Source organism: Perognathus longimembris, chromosome 1 (assembly GCF_023159225.1).
Source record: "Perognathus longimembris pacificus isolate PPM17 chromosome 1, ASM2315922v1, whole genome shotgun sequence".
Taxonomy (NCBI): Eukaryota; Metazoa; Chordata; class Mammalia; order Rodentia; family Heteromyidae; genus Perognathus; species Perognathus longimembris.
Window position 1 is genome coordinate 161,422,917 of NC_063161.1, and position 14,293 is coordinate 161,437,209.

The window sequence follows — 14,293 nt, forward strand, 5'->3', positions numbered from 1 at the left end:
TGGGGGGGACGGCCGGGGTGGGACGCCGCCCTCCCTCCCGCCCGGCCCGCCCCCCGCCCCCCGGCCCGGGACTCGGCCTCGCCTCCTCGGCTCCAGGGCAACCCCCCCCCCTGCCCCTTCCCCGAACCCTCTTCTTCCTGCCCCCTCCGGGGTGCCCCTAGGCCGAGACTCGCTCGACCGTCCTCCGAGGGCGGCCGCTTGGCTCCCGGTGCCGGGGAGCGGGGCGGGCCCGGGACCCCGCTGACCCCGCACGCGCGCCGGGCTTCCTCATTCCTCGCCAGGCCCCGAGTCCTTCACCAGCTGGTGATGCAACAGCCCTCGGGCGGCTTCCTGTGCTCGCTGTCACCTCCAAACAGGCCCCGACACGGGGAGGCCAGGGGAGGGGAGCGGAGGGGAGGGGAGGGCAGTGCTGCCCGCAGCCTGGCACAGCTGCCGCGGCTCCTTCTCAGCACCGGGCGCCAGGGCTCCCTGGGCTCCCGTGCCTCAGAGGCGGCCCGGCCCCGGCCTCGGGCCGGGGGGCCCTCGGCGGCTCTGGAGGACGGGGTCCACCCCCGCGGGCATCGCCCGCCGCACTCTGCCCGCGTGCACAGGGGCAGCCTCGGGCGGCAGCGGGGGCTGCGGGAGCCGTGCCGCGGGGCCTCTGCGGTGGGGGCGGCCCCCAGGGCCCCCCGGGCCCCCGTCCCCAGCTGGGGAGACCCCGTCCCCGCCGGCTTGTTCTGGAGGGTTTCCCAGCTTCCCCTGGCACCGGCGGCATCCAGCCAGCAGCCCAGGGGCCACATCCCCATGGCCCCACACCGGGCTTCCATGCCCGTTCCCGCCCCCTGGACACGAGCAAGGACCTCTAGCGCCTAAGCTCCACCGAGCGCTGGGGCTCGGGAGCCACGGCTCCGCCGGACCCTCACCCAGGGACACCCCCAGGAGCCTACCTCGAGGGTCCCGGAGCCGCCTCCGCCGGGGGGATGTAGCTGGGCCCGTGGAGAGTGGAGAGGCTGCTGACCACGGCTGGAGGAGGGCGGGGCCTGCGAGGGAGCGCTGCACTTCCTGACGGCTCGGTGAGCCACAGAGGCCGCCGGTCCTCCCACAAGGGGACAGTCCTCGCTGGCCTGCTTTCTGATTCGCCCGGGGAGGGAGGCCCTGGGGCCGGGCAGAGGGAAGTGGAAATCCTGTGGGGAGCGCAGGCGTCCTCCCCACCTGCCGGCCCGTCCCGGGGCGGCCGGGCGTCCCGGGTACCCAGCCTTGCGGGCGGGGCCGAGGTCCTCGTGAAGCTGGAGGCCGGTCAGTCAGCATGCCCTCCGCCCCGCCCGGCGTCCGGAGAAGCCTCCCCAAGAGCGCTCCGTGACGCTCAAGTCGCCCGTCCTCTGGACACAGCCGTGCAGGATCGGGCCATGGCCACGGCCCAGCCTACAGGGGTCCCAGCGGGCAGAGTTCAGAGCAGCCACGCCGGCAGCCTTGGAGTCCCGTGTCCACCGTGGGTGTGGGAAACCCCAGGCCGCCCCACCTCAGCCCGCAGAGCGGGTCGAACTGCACCGCCACCGGCCTGCCCGGCTGGGCTGAGGCAACAGCCATGGAGGCGGCGGGTGGGGAGGGAAGGGCGGGAAGCTGGCCCTGACCGGCTGCGACCGCTCCCTTGCTCTGACCCTCGGTGACATCCAGACCCTCTTTCCGGCCTCTGCGAGGCAAAGGCAGGGGTCATCCACAGAGGTCATCCGAGACCCTTGGGGAGCTGGGCCCATGCCCTGCCTAGGTCAACTCACAGGCAGGGAGCCAGACCCCCAACCCAGTGCTTGGCCCGGGATAGGAACAGGGATCGTTTTCGTGTGTTCTCAAGAACAGGCCCAGGGCTGGGGATGTGGCCTAGTGGCAAGAGTGCCTGCCTCGGATACATGAGGCCCTAGGTTCGATTCCCCAGCACCACATATACAGAAAACGGCCAGAAGCGGCGCTGTGGCTCACGTGGCAGAGTGCTAGCCTTGAGCGGGAAGAAGCCAGGGACAGTGCTCAGGCCCTGAGTCCAAGGCCCAGGACTGGCCAAAAAAAAAAAAAAGAACAGGCCCAGCCCTGTGGTCCATGGCCGGCCCTGAGTAAAAATGGAAGAAGAGGGGGTAAGTCAAGCACAAAGGGCCAGGAGTGTGGCTCAAGTGGCAGGGCCTGAGTTTAAAATTCTAGTACTGGGGCTGGGGATGTGGCCTAGTGGCAAGAGTGCTCGCCTTGTATACATGAGGCCCTGGGTTTGATTCCCCAGCACCACATATACAGAAAATGGCCAGAAGTGGTGCTGTGGCTCTAGTGGCAGAGTGCTAGCCTTGAGCAAAAGGAAGCCAGGGACAGTGCTCAGGCCCTGAGTCCAAGGCTCAGGACTGGCAAAAAAAAAAAAAAAAAAAAAAAAAAAAAATTAAGCTAAGAAAATTCAGCCATGTAGGGCTGGGAATATGGCCTAGTGGTAAAGTGCTTGCCTCATATACATGAAGCTCTGGGTTCGATTCCTCAGCACCACATATATAGAAAAAAGCCAGAAGTGGTGCTGTGGCTCAAGTGGCAGAGTGCTAGCCTTGAGCAAAAAGAAGCCAGGGACAGTGCTCAGGCCCCGAGTCCATGCCCCAGGACTGGCAACAAAAACAAAACAAATAAACAGAAAATTCAGCCATGTACTGGTGGCACACATAGGTAATCCTAGCTTACTCAGGAAGCTGAGACCTGAGGATTGTGGTTCAAAGCCAGCCTAGGCAAGGAAGGCCTGTGAGACTCTTATCCTCAATTAACTATCAGAAATCCAGAAGTGGCACTGGGGCTCAAAGTGGTAGAGCGCTAGCCTTGAGCAAAAGAGCTCAGGGACGGCGCCCAGGCCCTGAGTCCAAGCTCTAGGACCAGAAAAAGAAGAAGAAACCCCCAACAAGATAGATTGCATTCATACTGCTTCCTTGAATACTCCTTTGTACAACTACTAAGCTTTTTAAAAAAGATAAAACCTAAACATTTCACTCACGACGGTGAGAACGTGGTACTCTCAGGCTAGGACTGGGACACCCCCCCCCCCCCCCGTGCCTGGGCCACCCCTTGGCCTGAGCTATATATAGTACCCGGCCCCGCAGGACGGGGCGCAAGGGGTCCAGGCCTTGTTTACCGCATCAACAGCTCCACCCACCAAAATAAACTCCTTTGTGATGATTTCTACCATTTCTTAAACCTATGTTCAAGTTCAAGCTGGGGGGGGGAGGGGAGGTACTAAAATTCAGTAACATAAAACCTCCAAAAATTCCGGGTTGGGGGGCATGCCTGTCCTTTTACCCTTTCAGTAGCAGAAAGAGGAAGCATGCAACAGAAGCCCACAGGAGAGTCACGGGCCTGAGCGCCTGCTGGGGTTATGACCCCAGGGCCACAACCTGTGCTCCCCAAACAGAGAAAAGCTGCACCCCCACTCTCTTCTGGCGCGGCCCAGGGGGGATCGGACGACCCGGGAGCTGAGCCAGCTGGCACCGCACGTACCCAGAGCTGTCTGCTCCACTCTTTAAGACAACAAAACCACAAAAGTCCATCTTGCTTTTTAATTAAAAAAATAGGGTATTTATTCCTTCCAACACGTGCACTGGCACCCAGGCAGCAGGCCGGCTGCGTCTTGCTCGCTGGGGTCTCGCTCCCATTTCGGACTGCGGGCGGGCCATCAGCTTCCCGGGCTCCGGCCGCTTCTTCCCGAGCTGCGACGGGCTCTGGGCAGGCGTGGGCCCTGGGCTTCGGGCCGAGAGTCCTCGTCCTGAAACGCAGGGATGCGCCATCGGGGGTACCCAGACCCCAGGGCACACTCAGACAACCCCACTGGCAGTGTGGACAGGCAGGAACCACGGCGGCACCACACTGTGAGGACAGGTACTGAAGCTCAAAGTGAGCTGCACAGAGGCCGACGGCCCAAGTCCCGGCGTCCCTGGTGCTTCCGCCAAGTCTGCACTACCTACTCTAGACCTGTTTGTCTCAATCTGCACACGCCAGGGCCACCCGGCACCTGCTGCCCTGGCCCTGGCACCAGCAGCAAGAGCAACCAAAGCCTGCTCGCCACAGGCCTGCAGTCAGCAGGTAGACGGACTGTGTGTGTGTGACCGCAGTGTAGACAGAGGGCTGGGAGGCGCCTTTGGAAGTCAGGGAGGGTGTTTGTGAGGAGCAGAGACCCCAGTGGAGAGAGGGGATGAGCGCCATAACTGGATGAGGAGTGCCAGGCAGAGCTGCGCTGCTAGGGCCTGAGGCAGAGGGCCGCTTAAGAAGCCCCTTGGCACCTGGGATAGGGCACATTTCCCTGGAGGGTGCCCACCCGTCTGGGCTTGCCTCCCGGGCTCAGCCTCCACCTGACCACACCCGGCCCAGCTCACGTGCTTCTGGGGCAGGGTGACGGGTAGAGGGCGGCACCATCGCCGAGCACCCACCTGCGGCTCAGAGCAACCGCCTCCGCTTCCGGACATGACGGGCGCGACGCGTCCTGAGCACATCGAGGTCATCAGACGCATCCGGCTGGGAAGGGGCGGAGGCCTTGCCAGGGTTTGGGGACCCCTGAAACAAAGACCCAGGTAAGAGCGACCGCCAGCCACAGTGGGCAGGGCGAAAGCCATGGGGACACAGTGACTCCCAACTCCAGCTCTGTTTGTTTTGTTTTTTTGGCCAGTCCTGGGCTTGAACTCAGGACCTGAGCACTGTCCCTGGCTTCTTTTTGCTCAAGGCTAGCACTCTGCCACTTGAGCCACAGCGCCACTTCTGGCCATTTTCTGTATATGTGGTGCTGGGGAATCGAACCCAGGGCCTCATGTATACGAGGCAAGCTCTCTCGCCACTAGGCCATATCCCCAGCCCCCAACTCCAACTCTGAATGTGCCGTTCTCTGTCCTTGTCTAGGACACGAGCGGAGCCACGGAGTGACGGGGACTGACAGTGCCCCTTCTCACAAGGGGGCCTGCGAGCCCCTAAGCAGTGCCTGGCGGAGGGCCTCTCGGTCCCCAAGTTGCCTCCTTCTGGGGTGGCTGGTTTCTGCCTCTTCAGCCCGAGGACTCCATGGCGGGTCAGCCAGCCTCCAGAACAGAAGGGCAGACAAACCCTGGGCATCCCCCGCTCCCACCTCACCCCTACACAGGGCCTACACCGCCCCTCGGGCTGGCACAAGGCCTGGGGAACGGCAGGGACGCAGTCCCATACCTTTTCTGCTCCAAGGTTCACACTGCCAACCCATCTCAGCTAACTCTCAGGGAGTCCGAGACACGCCTGGGAGAACGCTGCCGCAGCTCAGGGACAGCGTGTGGGGGAGACCCGGCCCCCCGGTGAGCTGCCCTCTGCCCACAGCGCACCACAGTGGCTTCCGTGTGGAGGCCCCAGTGCCGGTGGGCTGGGTGAGCTTCCCTCTCGTGAAACCCACAGGCGGCCCTGCCGGGCAACTTCCCCGCCCCAGCTCCCACTGGCCAGCCCCGGGCTGCCGCAGGGGAAGTGGGCCTCTCTCTGCCCTTACCTGGGCGGGGCTCCCGGCCGCGTCCTCGCCCTCCAGCTGCCCTGGGTCCTCGTCACTCTCCAGGCCCACACCTGTGGCCAGTGACAGGGTGGTGGGAACGCCGCGGGGAGGCAGGGTGGCCAGCAGCGCGGGGAGAGCCAGGGCCGCCAGGAACCGCGTCTTCAGCAGGAGGTAGGCTGGGTTGTCCTGGAGCCGCCTCCGCACCAGGCCCAGGGAGGCCTGCACGGCTCCGGCTTCGGGCTCGGCTCCGGCCTGCGCCGGCCCCCGGGTCAGCAGGGAGGCGGCCCTGCGCTCCAGGGCCTTCTTTTGGAGCAGCAGGCTGGCCAGCACGCGCAGGTTGCACAGGGCGGGGGGCTGGTAGGGCAGCCTGCTCTCCAGCTGGGGCACGCGGGCCCCTCGCGGGCCCCTCAGCCACTTCCGCGCGGCAGCCTCACTCTCCTGAGAGAGCAGGCCCAGGTCCAGGGCGCCCTTCTCGGGCCTCTCCGGGCTCGGAGGCCCTCTGAGCTCCAGGGACCCCGAGGCTTTCCCTGGTGTCCCCCCCGGCTCTCGCCTGCAGCCGGGGGCGCTATGGGCCGGCGGGGGGCTCGGCCTGGGGGGCTCTGCTCCCGTGTGGCCAGCCGGAGCGCTTGCTCTGGACACTGACGCCTCGCGGGCCACCTGGGCCACTCCGGGGGCTGGGCGAGGATCGCGTTCTGTGGCTGGGCTCTGGGATGGGGGGCCCGTCGGGGGGAGTGTTCCAGAGGACGTGGCTGGCTCCGTGTCGGCACTGGCTGGGGACGGGGACGGGGTTTCTGCAGGAGGCGGCGGCAGTGCTGCCAGCAGCCCTGCAGGGTCGGGGGTGGCCGCTGGCCTGGAAACGCCGATCACGGCTGGCACGGGCACAGGGAGCAGCCCCTGTGCTGTGAGCACCCAGGTGACTGGCAGGGGCAGGCTGGCGGGCAGGGGAGCTCCACCCTGGGGCGGCAGGCTGAGGGGCGGAGCAGGGCTAGGGACGGCGGGGAAGAGAGGCAGGACTCTGGGCAGGCTCTGCTCCTGGGATGCGGCAGGGGCCCGGGGCGGGCCCGGATTGCCTGGAGGACCGCTCACAGGGCCTGGACTGGGGCCCGGGGCAGGCGGGCTGCAGGCAGCAGGGGCTGTGCCCTGGGCTCCTGGGAGGGCAGGGGCAAGGGACCCGGCCTGAAGGCTAGCAGGCCTCTCACCCTTGGCTGAAGCCCCAGCCTCCTGCCAGGAGCCAGAAGGGCTCGCACTGGCCACCAGAGGGGTCCCAGGCCCAGACAGCGCCGGGTTTGCGATGGTCAGGCACGTGGCCGGGGGCCCCTGGGCGGCTGCTGGCAGAGGGGGCTGCAGGACCACGGGCGAGGAAACCAGCAGCTGGGGCTGGAGCACCACGGGGCCCTGGGCGGCCTTCCTGGCCCGGGACTCCCGGAGCCGCTTCTCTCGTAGCAGCTCAGACACTGTCTTGGGCTTGGGCCGGGGGCCCCAGGGGGCGGGCGCGGGCACGGGGGACGCGGCAGACTCGGGGCGGCGGGACCCCAGCCCCGCGTGCCCCACGGGGCTGGTGTTCTGTGCAGTGCTCTGAGGTGGCACGGCTGGCAAGAGGCGGCCTGTGGAAGGACAGACAGCCGCTGAGTGGCGAGCCCCAGGCACGCGAGGAAGCTACGTGTGGGCAGCTGCTGGATACGAGGCCCGGGTCCTGGCTCTGACCAGAGGCCAAGAGGGGCTCCAGCCACCCGATCCCAGGCCTCCCACCTCGTGAGCTAAAACACCGCGGTAGCCCACGAGCTGGGCAGCCTCGCCTGTGGAGCCAGCAGCTTACAACTGGCCCTAACCCTCAAGCGTCTTCAAAACCAGGACAGCGCGGCCTCACTGATCTCTGCTCAGTGTGGCGCGAGGCACAGCGGCTGCCAGCAGGGGGAGCCCAAGCCGCTCCGGGCTCCTCCAGACAGGCAGGGCGCCGGGGGCCTTCCCCGCCACTCAGACACCCACGGCGCGCTGGTACCTGGGGTGCTCTGGACACTGGAGGGCTCCTAGGGAAGAAAGAAGAGGGGAGTTGGGGTGCGTGAGGCGCCCGCCAGGCGCTCCCCTCGGCCTCTCCACGTTCCTGCGCAGAGCTCGGGGGCTGCTGCTGCCGCGGTCCCCCAGGACAGCCCATCTGGAGAGGCAGCTGTGGTCTCCGGGCACCACCCACGCTGCCGACGCCTGTCCAGACCTCACTGGCTGGCCAAGGCGACGCGGGGCGGGCGGCCCACGGGCACCAGAGCGGAGCGTGATCCTCAAATTAGCGACACCATTTCGCTGTGCTCCAGGAAACAGGGCCCTGGGGTGAGGCCTCCTGCGGGCTGAACTCGTGGTGCCCACGGCTGAACTGCGTCCTGCCCGCCCCGGCCTCAGGTGCCTCCTGGAGGGCCTGAGCCGGGCAGAGCCTGGGGCTGCTGTGGGGGATGGGCCCACACTTCCAAGGGGCTGTGGGGTGCCTGCCTTGCCCTGGCCTCTGTCGCCCCATCACCCGCTACCTGCAGTGGAGCTGGGGCTCCGGGCTGGCGTGCTGGAAGAGGCCGGGCCTTCCTCTCTCGAACCACCTCCATGCAGCCTGCAGTGTCGATCTGTAGCAGCTGAGGGGCGTGGGGTGGGGGGGTAAGAGCTGCCTGGCCCCTGCTCCGGCCCCACCCAGAGCCCAGGTGTCCCATGGGATAGAGGGAGCCCCAGCAACGGCTGTGCACGCGCGGCAGATCCAAAGCGGCTGCGGCCAGCGCCCGGGCAACCCCCCCCCCCCCCCCGCAGCGTGGACTAGGAGCCTCCACGGCCCCCGCCCTGACCACAGTGCAGCCTGGCTCCCACACCGACCCCTCTTCAGCCTCCACCTCAACCGGGGGCCAGAGGCCACCCCGTACCCCATGGGGGCAGCGACGCTGACCGACCACACTAAGCCTTCCACGCCAGCCTGCTGGCCGTGTTTTCACGGCTCAAAAGCTCCCTGCGGTGTGGAACTGGAAGAACCGTGCGCAGCTCACCTGGATAAACAGCGTGAACACCGGGGTGCTGGCTAGGCGCGCATGCTCCAACTTCATCCTGATGCCATCGGCTGGGGGACAAGGGCGCATGGAGAGCCGCCCCCGCGGCGCAGCTCTCCCTCCCAGAGCCCGGGGGGGGGGGGGCGGCGGCAGGGTCCGCAGGCCGGCTGCTCTGAGGGGCAGCTGCTCACCACCTCCAGCTGCCCTTGCTTGGCAGGGGCAGAGAGGGGCTCGGCAGAGCCCACGTGCCCCTCCTCAGAACCCCGGTGGGCCCCGGAGCCTCTGGCTCGGAGGAGCCGGCCCTCGCGTGCCCCACCCCTCAAATGCTTCTGGAGATGGTCTCCAACGACCACCCTGCCACCGGGAGGTGCTCTGGCTCCTGTCCCTCCCCCGCCCCCCCGCCCCCCCACCCCCGGCCGTAGACCCCCAAGGAGCCTGGGTAGTACCGTGAGTCTGCACGGCCCCGGCCCTCCGGGAAGCCTGTGTGCAGGGCAGGGCGTTGTCACCCACCCAGGGCGTCACAGCCAGCAGAAGCTTGCGCTCCAGGAGCCTCTGGCGTAGAGCGTGTCTCCGGCGCTGCTGCCACAGCCTCTTGAGGTGCGACGCGTCCATGCGGTCTCCAGGGCCAGGCCCTGGGGGCGAGGCGGGCAGGGCTGGCTGCCTCTGTCTTTCCTGCTGCAAGGAAGAAGGCCACCTCGGTTCCTGGACAGGCCCAGGCGCCTAGGCTAGTCCCAGTCCCACGCACTGGAGGCCAGCACGGACCCTGCGGGACGTCCCTCAACGTAGGACGGGACGGACGGGAAGGGTCCTTGGGATCGGGGGTGGGGTGTGCGTGTGTGCGTGCACGTGGGCTCAGACCCTCCCCGGTGTGTGGCTCCAGGCAGCCCTGCGGGTCCTCAGCACCCTAAGTGCTGTCTCTGGGGGCGTCTGCACCCGTGGCCTGTCTACTAGAACGAGGAGGGCGAGGCCGGGCATGGGGAGCGGCTCCCGGGCCTCCTGTCTGAGCCTCCACACGGCCTTCCCTGTCTAAACAACAAAGCGCACGCCGTGGGGCTGCTGGCTGCCGGGAAGGCGAGAGGCGCCCGGGCGGGCCGGCCCTGAGGAAGGCGGCGGGGCCCCAAAGCCTGGCTGGTGAATGCTCTACGTTCCCCGGGCCCTTGGTAGCTCTGTTCTGGGCGAGGCCCCGGGTCCACCGAGCAGCCAAGGCCGCAGGAGGCGCGCTGCGTGTCTGCAGAGCTGCGGCTTCCCTCCGCGGCCCCCAGAAGACCACGCTGCTGCTCCAGACGGAGCTGTACCCCCACCCAGGACCCCAACATTCTGAAGACGGGGGTGGGGGGAGAGAGGAAGGGAACACTGGGAGAGAATGAGGGATTGACACTGTCCAAAAGGAAATGGACTCATCATCTGACTTATGTAACCCTGAGCCCTCTGTGCATCACAATAAAAATGTTAAAGATTACATCAAAGTGTTCGTCATCAGCACAGGAACTGACTGGTTTATCCATTAGAACCACCACCAACAAAACGAAAAACTCAAGACAGGGACGGGCAGCCACCTGCAGGCTGTGTGCGCGTGGACAGCCTCTCCACGGCCCCCCTCCGCCCTCCCTCCACCTGGGGCTGAAGCCACTCAGACTTTCCTTCAAATGATGTGGAAGTGTACGTACCACTTTCACCTAAGCACAGCACGGCAAGACAGAATCTGGCTGGGTCTTTCGGGGAATGAAGGAAAGTGATGGGGGGTGAGTGACGGGAATACCATATGACCCTAAGGAGATCTAACTAGTGACGGCTGAGAAAAATAATTCTTAAAATGCCCGCAAATCCAGGCGCCCGCTCAGCCCTGTCCCGAAGCAGCACCGCTTGTGACTTGAACGCGAGGAGCTGGGACGGCCCGCGTTGGCTGCCGGCCTCCGGGCCCTGCTGACGCCAGCCGGAGCCGCGCTTGCCAGCGAGCCGCCAGGCTGTACCGGAGCGTCTTCTCCCCTGCCGGCATCCCGGGGGGCCTGGGGGACCCACCTTGCAGGCCGGCTCCTCCGCGCTTGCGGGGCGAGTGTCTGGTGGGTGTGGGTCCTGGGTGCCTCTCGGGATGGTGCCGTGTACCCTGGAAGGACGGCTCCCCGGCAGGAGCAGCGGTGGGGACGTCCTGGGGGCGAGCGGGGGCGGCATCAGAGCCCTCGGAGACGGCGGCGGCAGGGGCGGCGGCACCTTCTCTGTGTGGCTGGCTGGCACGTGGCCTTGCAGGAACCCACAGGTCAATGTCTGGTACTGTGTACTGTGGGGGCAACAGCGCCCCGCCCCGCCCCTGGGACTCTTCCAGCTCCGCCTCCGAGCTCTCGCTGCTGCTGCTGCTGCTGCTGCTGCTGCTGCTGCTGCTGGTGCTGCTGCTGTCAGCGCTGTCCTCACTGCCGCCGCCACTGCTGCTCTGCTGGAGCTCCAGCGGGCCCTGCGACGGGGCCTCCGCCGCTGCCTGCGGAGACTCCGCTTCCTCTGCGAGGAAAAAAGGGCTGCGTGGAGGCCACAGCTAACCCAGGACAAAGGACGGCAGGCTGCCGGCCAGCCTCGGGGGGAGCCCGGCAGGGACGCTACGCTGCCAGGGGAGAGGGTGCTGCTGCCGGCAGGGCTCTGCCTGTGGCCTCCGGAAGAAACCGCACCCCGCCTCCCTCCTGCTGCCCCATCAGGATGCCCAATGGCTCCCCAGGGATGGGCCTCCCCACTTCCAGAAAAGCTCCAGAAGGGAACAAATGTCTTACCCCAACCATGATTTTCCACTTGCTCAGACACTGGGAACCTGATCGATGGGGGAGTTCAGAAGCAATTTTCGCCCAGTGACCTACGAAGGAAAAACCACAGGGGACCTGCCTCGCACTGCTCCCTTAGAGCAATCAGGCTTATCAGCCGGGGCGGGGCATGCAGCCTTCGGGACAAGGCAGGGCCTTCAGCACCCACAACCCGCCCCCCACGCCCAGCAAGAGCCCGGGTCACTGATGCGGATGCCCTGCATCTTGGGATGACCAGCTCTTCAGCAAAGTTCTGGAAAACACAACCAGGAAGGAAAACTTGCCCACAAGTTCTTAACATGGTCATCCAAACCAGACCACACACAGAATTCAAGCCACTTGTAGCGATGTATGTTCCTTTCAGAGGGGGCCACGGGACTGACAGCAACACCTGTGTTTATGCTGCAGAAGGCCAAGGGGGGAAGGAACTCTCTCTCTGATTCGTGTCTTGAACCAGGCAACACCACAACTAGGTTTAGTCTAAGCAGATATTGCTGACGTAAGCAAGTTTTCTTTTTTTCTTTTTAATTCAAGGACTGGCTTCTGCCCTTGAGCTTTTTTGCTCAAAGCTAGTGCTCTACCACTTCAGCCACAGACGCACTTCTGGCTTTTTGGTGGTAAACTGGAGACCAGAGTGTCACGGACTTTCCTGCCTGGGGCAAGCTTCCACTGCGGTCCTCAGATCTCAGATCCTGAGTAGCTAGGGCTGTGAGCGTGAGCCACCAGGGCCTGGCTCTTACGTATAGCTCATTCCAACTCCATAGCAAAACCGAGGAAATGCTCCACGTCTGTGGGGAGACGCGCTCCTCCCGGGAGCAGGAGTGTGGGGGCCACGGCGGCAGGCGGGGAGGAGAGAAGGGACCGTGTACACATAGGTCCTGTAGCTCTCCCCGGCGGGCTTCTGCGGGAGGGGAGGCGGGCCACCCCACTTCCTCTTGTGCACCTGCACCTCCCAGTTTCCCACACAGAACTGGTATTGATTTGTCATGGGGGCAGAGAGGTGTCGCTCAGTGGTATAGCACTGGCTTGGCGTGCCTGAGATCCTGGGTTCCATACATACCCCCTAAAGCGACAGCAAAGTAAATTCCAACAGGGAGGCCCGCTGTCACGTCACAGCGGTCTCGGGGTGCAGCCTGGGGTTGGTACAAACTCTGGGTCTCTAATGTGGCTGTAGGCCCTCAAAGGGACTGAAGCCAGGGGATGGAGATGGGCAAACACCTCCACAACTCACCAACACCGTATTTCTCTATTAATTCAATTAACTGTTCCCTCTTCTTTTGCATCCCATCGTCCCTTCTTCAAGCTGAAATGTAATCTTCTGAGATAGCTGAAAGCAATGTGGAAAAAAGGAATATTTTGGTCTCCTAGCTCCCCAATGACGTCTTAGGCATGACATCAAAGGTCACAAGAAGTGTAAAGATGAACTTCACCAAAACCCAATACTTTGAGCTTCAAAAGACCCCACCAAATAAGATGATGGTTGGGTATTAGTGGCTTCTAATCCAGCCACACAGGAGGCGGAGACTGCAAGGACTGTGGTTCAAGCCAGACTTGGCAGAAAGCGGGCAAACCCCACATCTCAGCAAGTAAGCCAGGAGTGCTGGTACAAGCCCATCACTCCAGCAATGCAATGCAGGAGGCTGAAGGGAGATCCCAGTCCAAGGCCAGCTTTAGACCCTACCTAAATATTAACTAAAGAGAACTGGACACATAGCTCAAGGGGCAGAGTGTAGATCTACTTGGAGGCCTTGAATCCAAACCTCAGTACTGCAAAAAAAAAAAAAAAGTAAATAGGAAGAGAAGCTACAGCCTGGGAGCTACTTGTCAAGCAGCTATCTGATAAGGGGCCTGGCAAGGGGCTGTATGAGGAACTCTTACAAGCTAATACGAAGACCACCCAGGCATGGTAGCACACACTCATAATCTCACACGCAGGAGCATGAGGAGTTTGAGAACAGCCTGGGTTACATAGTGAGACCCTGTCTCAGCCTTCCCTCCAATAAAACAAAATCATAAAAAACAAAAACAAAGACAAGTAATTTAAAAATAGGCAAAAGATTTGAATGGACATTTTTTCTGAAGGAGGGGATGGATATATGCGTGTACCTATATATCTATATCGATCTCTACCTGCAACAGACACAAGCAAAGTTAGCCCCCAGCGAAGTGCAATTCAAAGCCACTATGAGATATGGCTTGACAAACCAGACAGGCCATGGTGACGAGGACAGAAGCCACCAAGTGTTGGCGCGGGACATGGGAAGCTCACACGTGTGTGATCTAGCACACACAGAATGGGCGAGATACTTTGCCTAAAGCCTGGCAAGTTCCTCAAGGAGCAAAACATAAGACCTAACGATCTCACTCCTAGGGAAACGCCTGAGAAATCTAAACATTTATTCTCTATAAAAAAAAGTGTACAGGGGGCTGGGGATATGGCCTAGTGGCAAGAGAGCTTGCCTCATATACATGAGGCCCTGGGTTCAATTCCCCAGCACCACATATACAGAAAATGGCCAGAAGTGGAGCTGTGGCTCAAGTGGCAGAGTGCTAGCCTTGAGTAAAAAGAAGCCAGGGACAGTGCTCAGGCCCTGAGTCCAAGCCCCAGGACTGGGGGAAAAAAAAAAAAAAGTGTACAGGGGCTGGGAATGTGGCTTAACGGTTAGAGTGCTGGCCTCGCATGCACGAAGCCCTGGGTTCGATTCCCCAGCACCACATACACAGAAAAAGCCAGAAGTGGCGCTGTGGCTCAAGAGGCAGAGTGCTAGCCTTGAGCAAAAAGAAGCCTGGGACAGTGCTCAGGCCCCGAGTCCAAGGCCCCAGGACTGGCCAAAACAAACAACAACAACAACAACAACCTGTACGAGTAGGCGGGGGTTTGGCCCAAGTGGTAAAGTTTCCACTGAGCTAGTGTGAGGCCGTGAGTTCAAACACTGGCACCATCACCAAAATTAAAACTCCAAAACAAACACTTGACACCAGGGTGCTCAGAATGCTCTCAAGGTTAGCGCAGGGTCATTTGGCAC

The 14,293-nt window shown here is 63.2% G+C and overlaps 1 protein-coding gene across 1 annotated transcript in view; it reads right to left on the reverse strand.

Annotated features, from left to right (window-relative positions):
- Positions 1 to 3,591: 3,591 nt before the first annotated feature.
- The window catches only part of LOC125353351 (snRNA-activating protein complex subunit 4-like), an 11,680-nt gene continuing 978 nt past the window's right edge, over positions 3,592 to 14,293 (reverse strand). The window contains 13 exon segments of the mRNA XM_048348965.1: positions 3,592 to 3,748; positions 4,410 to 4,533; positions 5,477 to 7,080; positions 7,476 to 7,505; positions 7,893 to 7,902; positions 7,990 to 8,088; positions 8,488 to 8,558; positions 8,998 to 9,162; positions 10,507 to 10,912; positions 10,915 to 10,977; positions 11,241 to 11,320; positions 12,499 to 12,535; positions 12,537 to 12,594. Of these exon segments, the coding sequence (XP_048204922.1) occupies positions 4,417 to 4,533; positions 5,477 to 7,080; positions 7,476 to 7,505; positions 7,893 to 7,902; positions 7,990 to 8,088; positions 8,488 to 8,558; positions 8,998 to 9,162; positions 10,507 to 10,912; positions 10,915 to 10,977; positions 11,241 to 11,320; positions 12,499 to 12,535; positions 12,537 to 12,594 (2,740 nt within the window). The 3' untranslated portion in view covers positions 3,592 to 3,748; positions 4,410 to 4,416.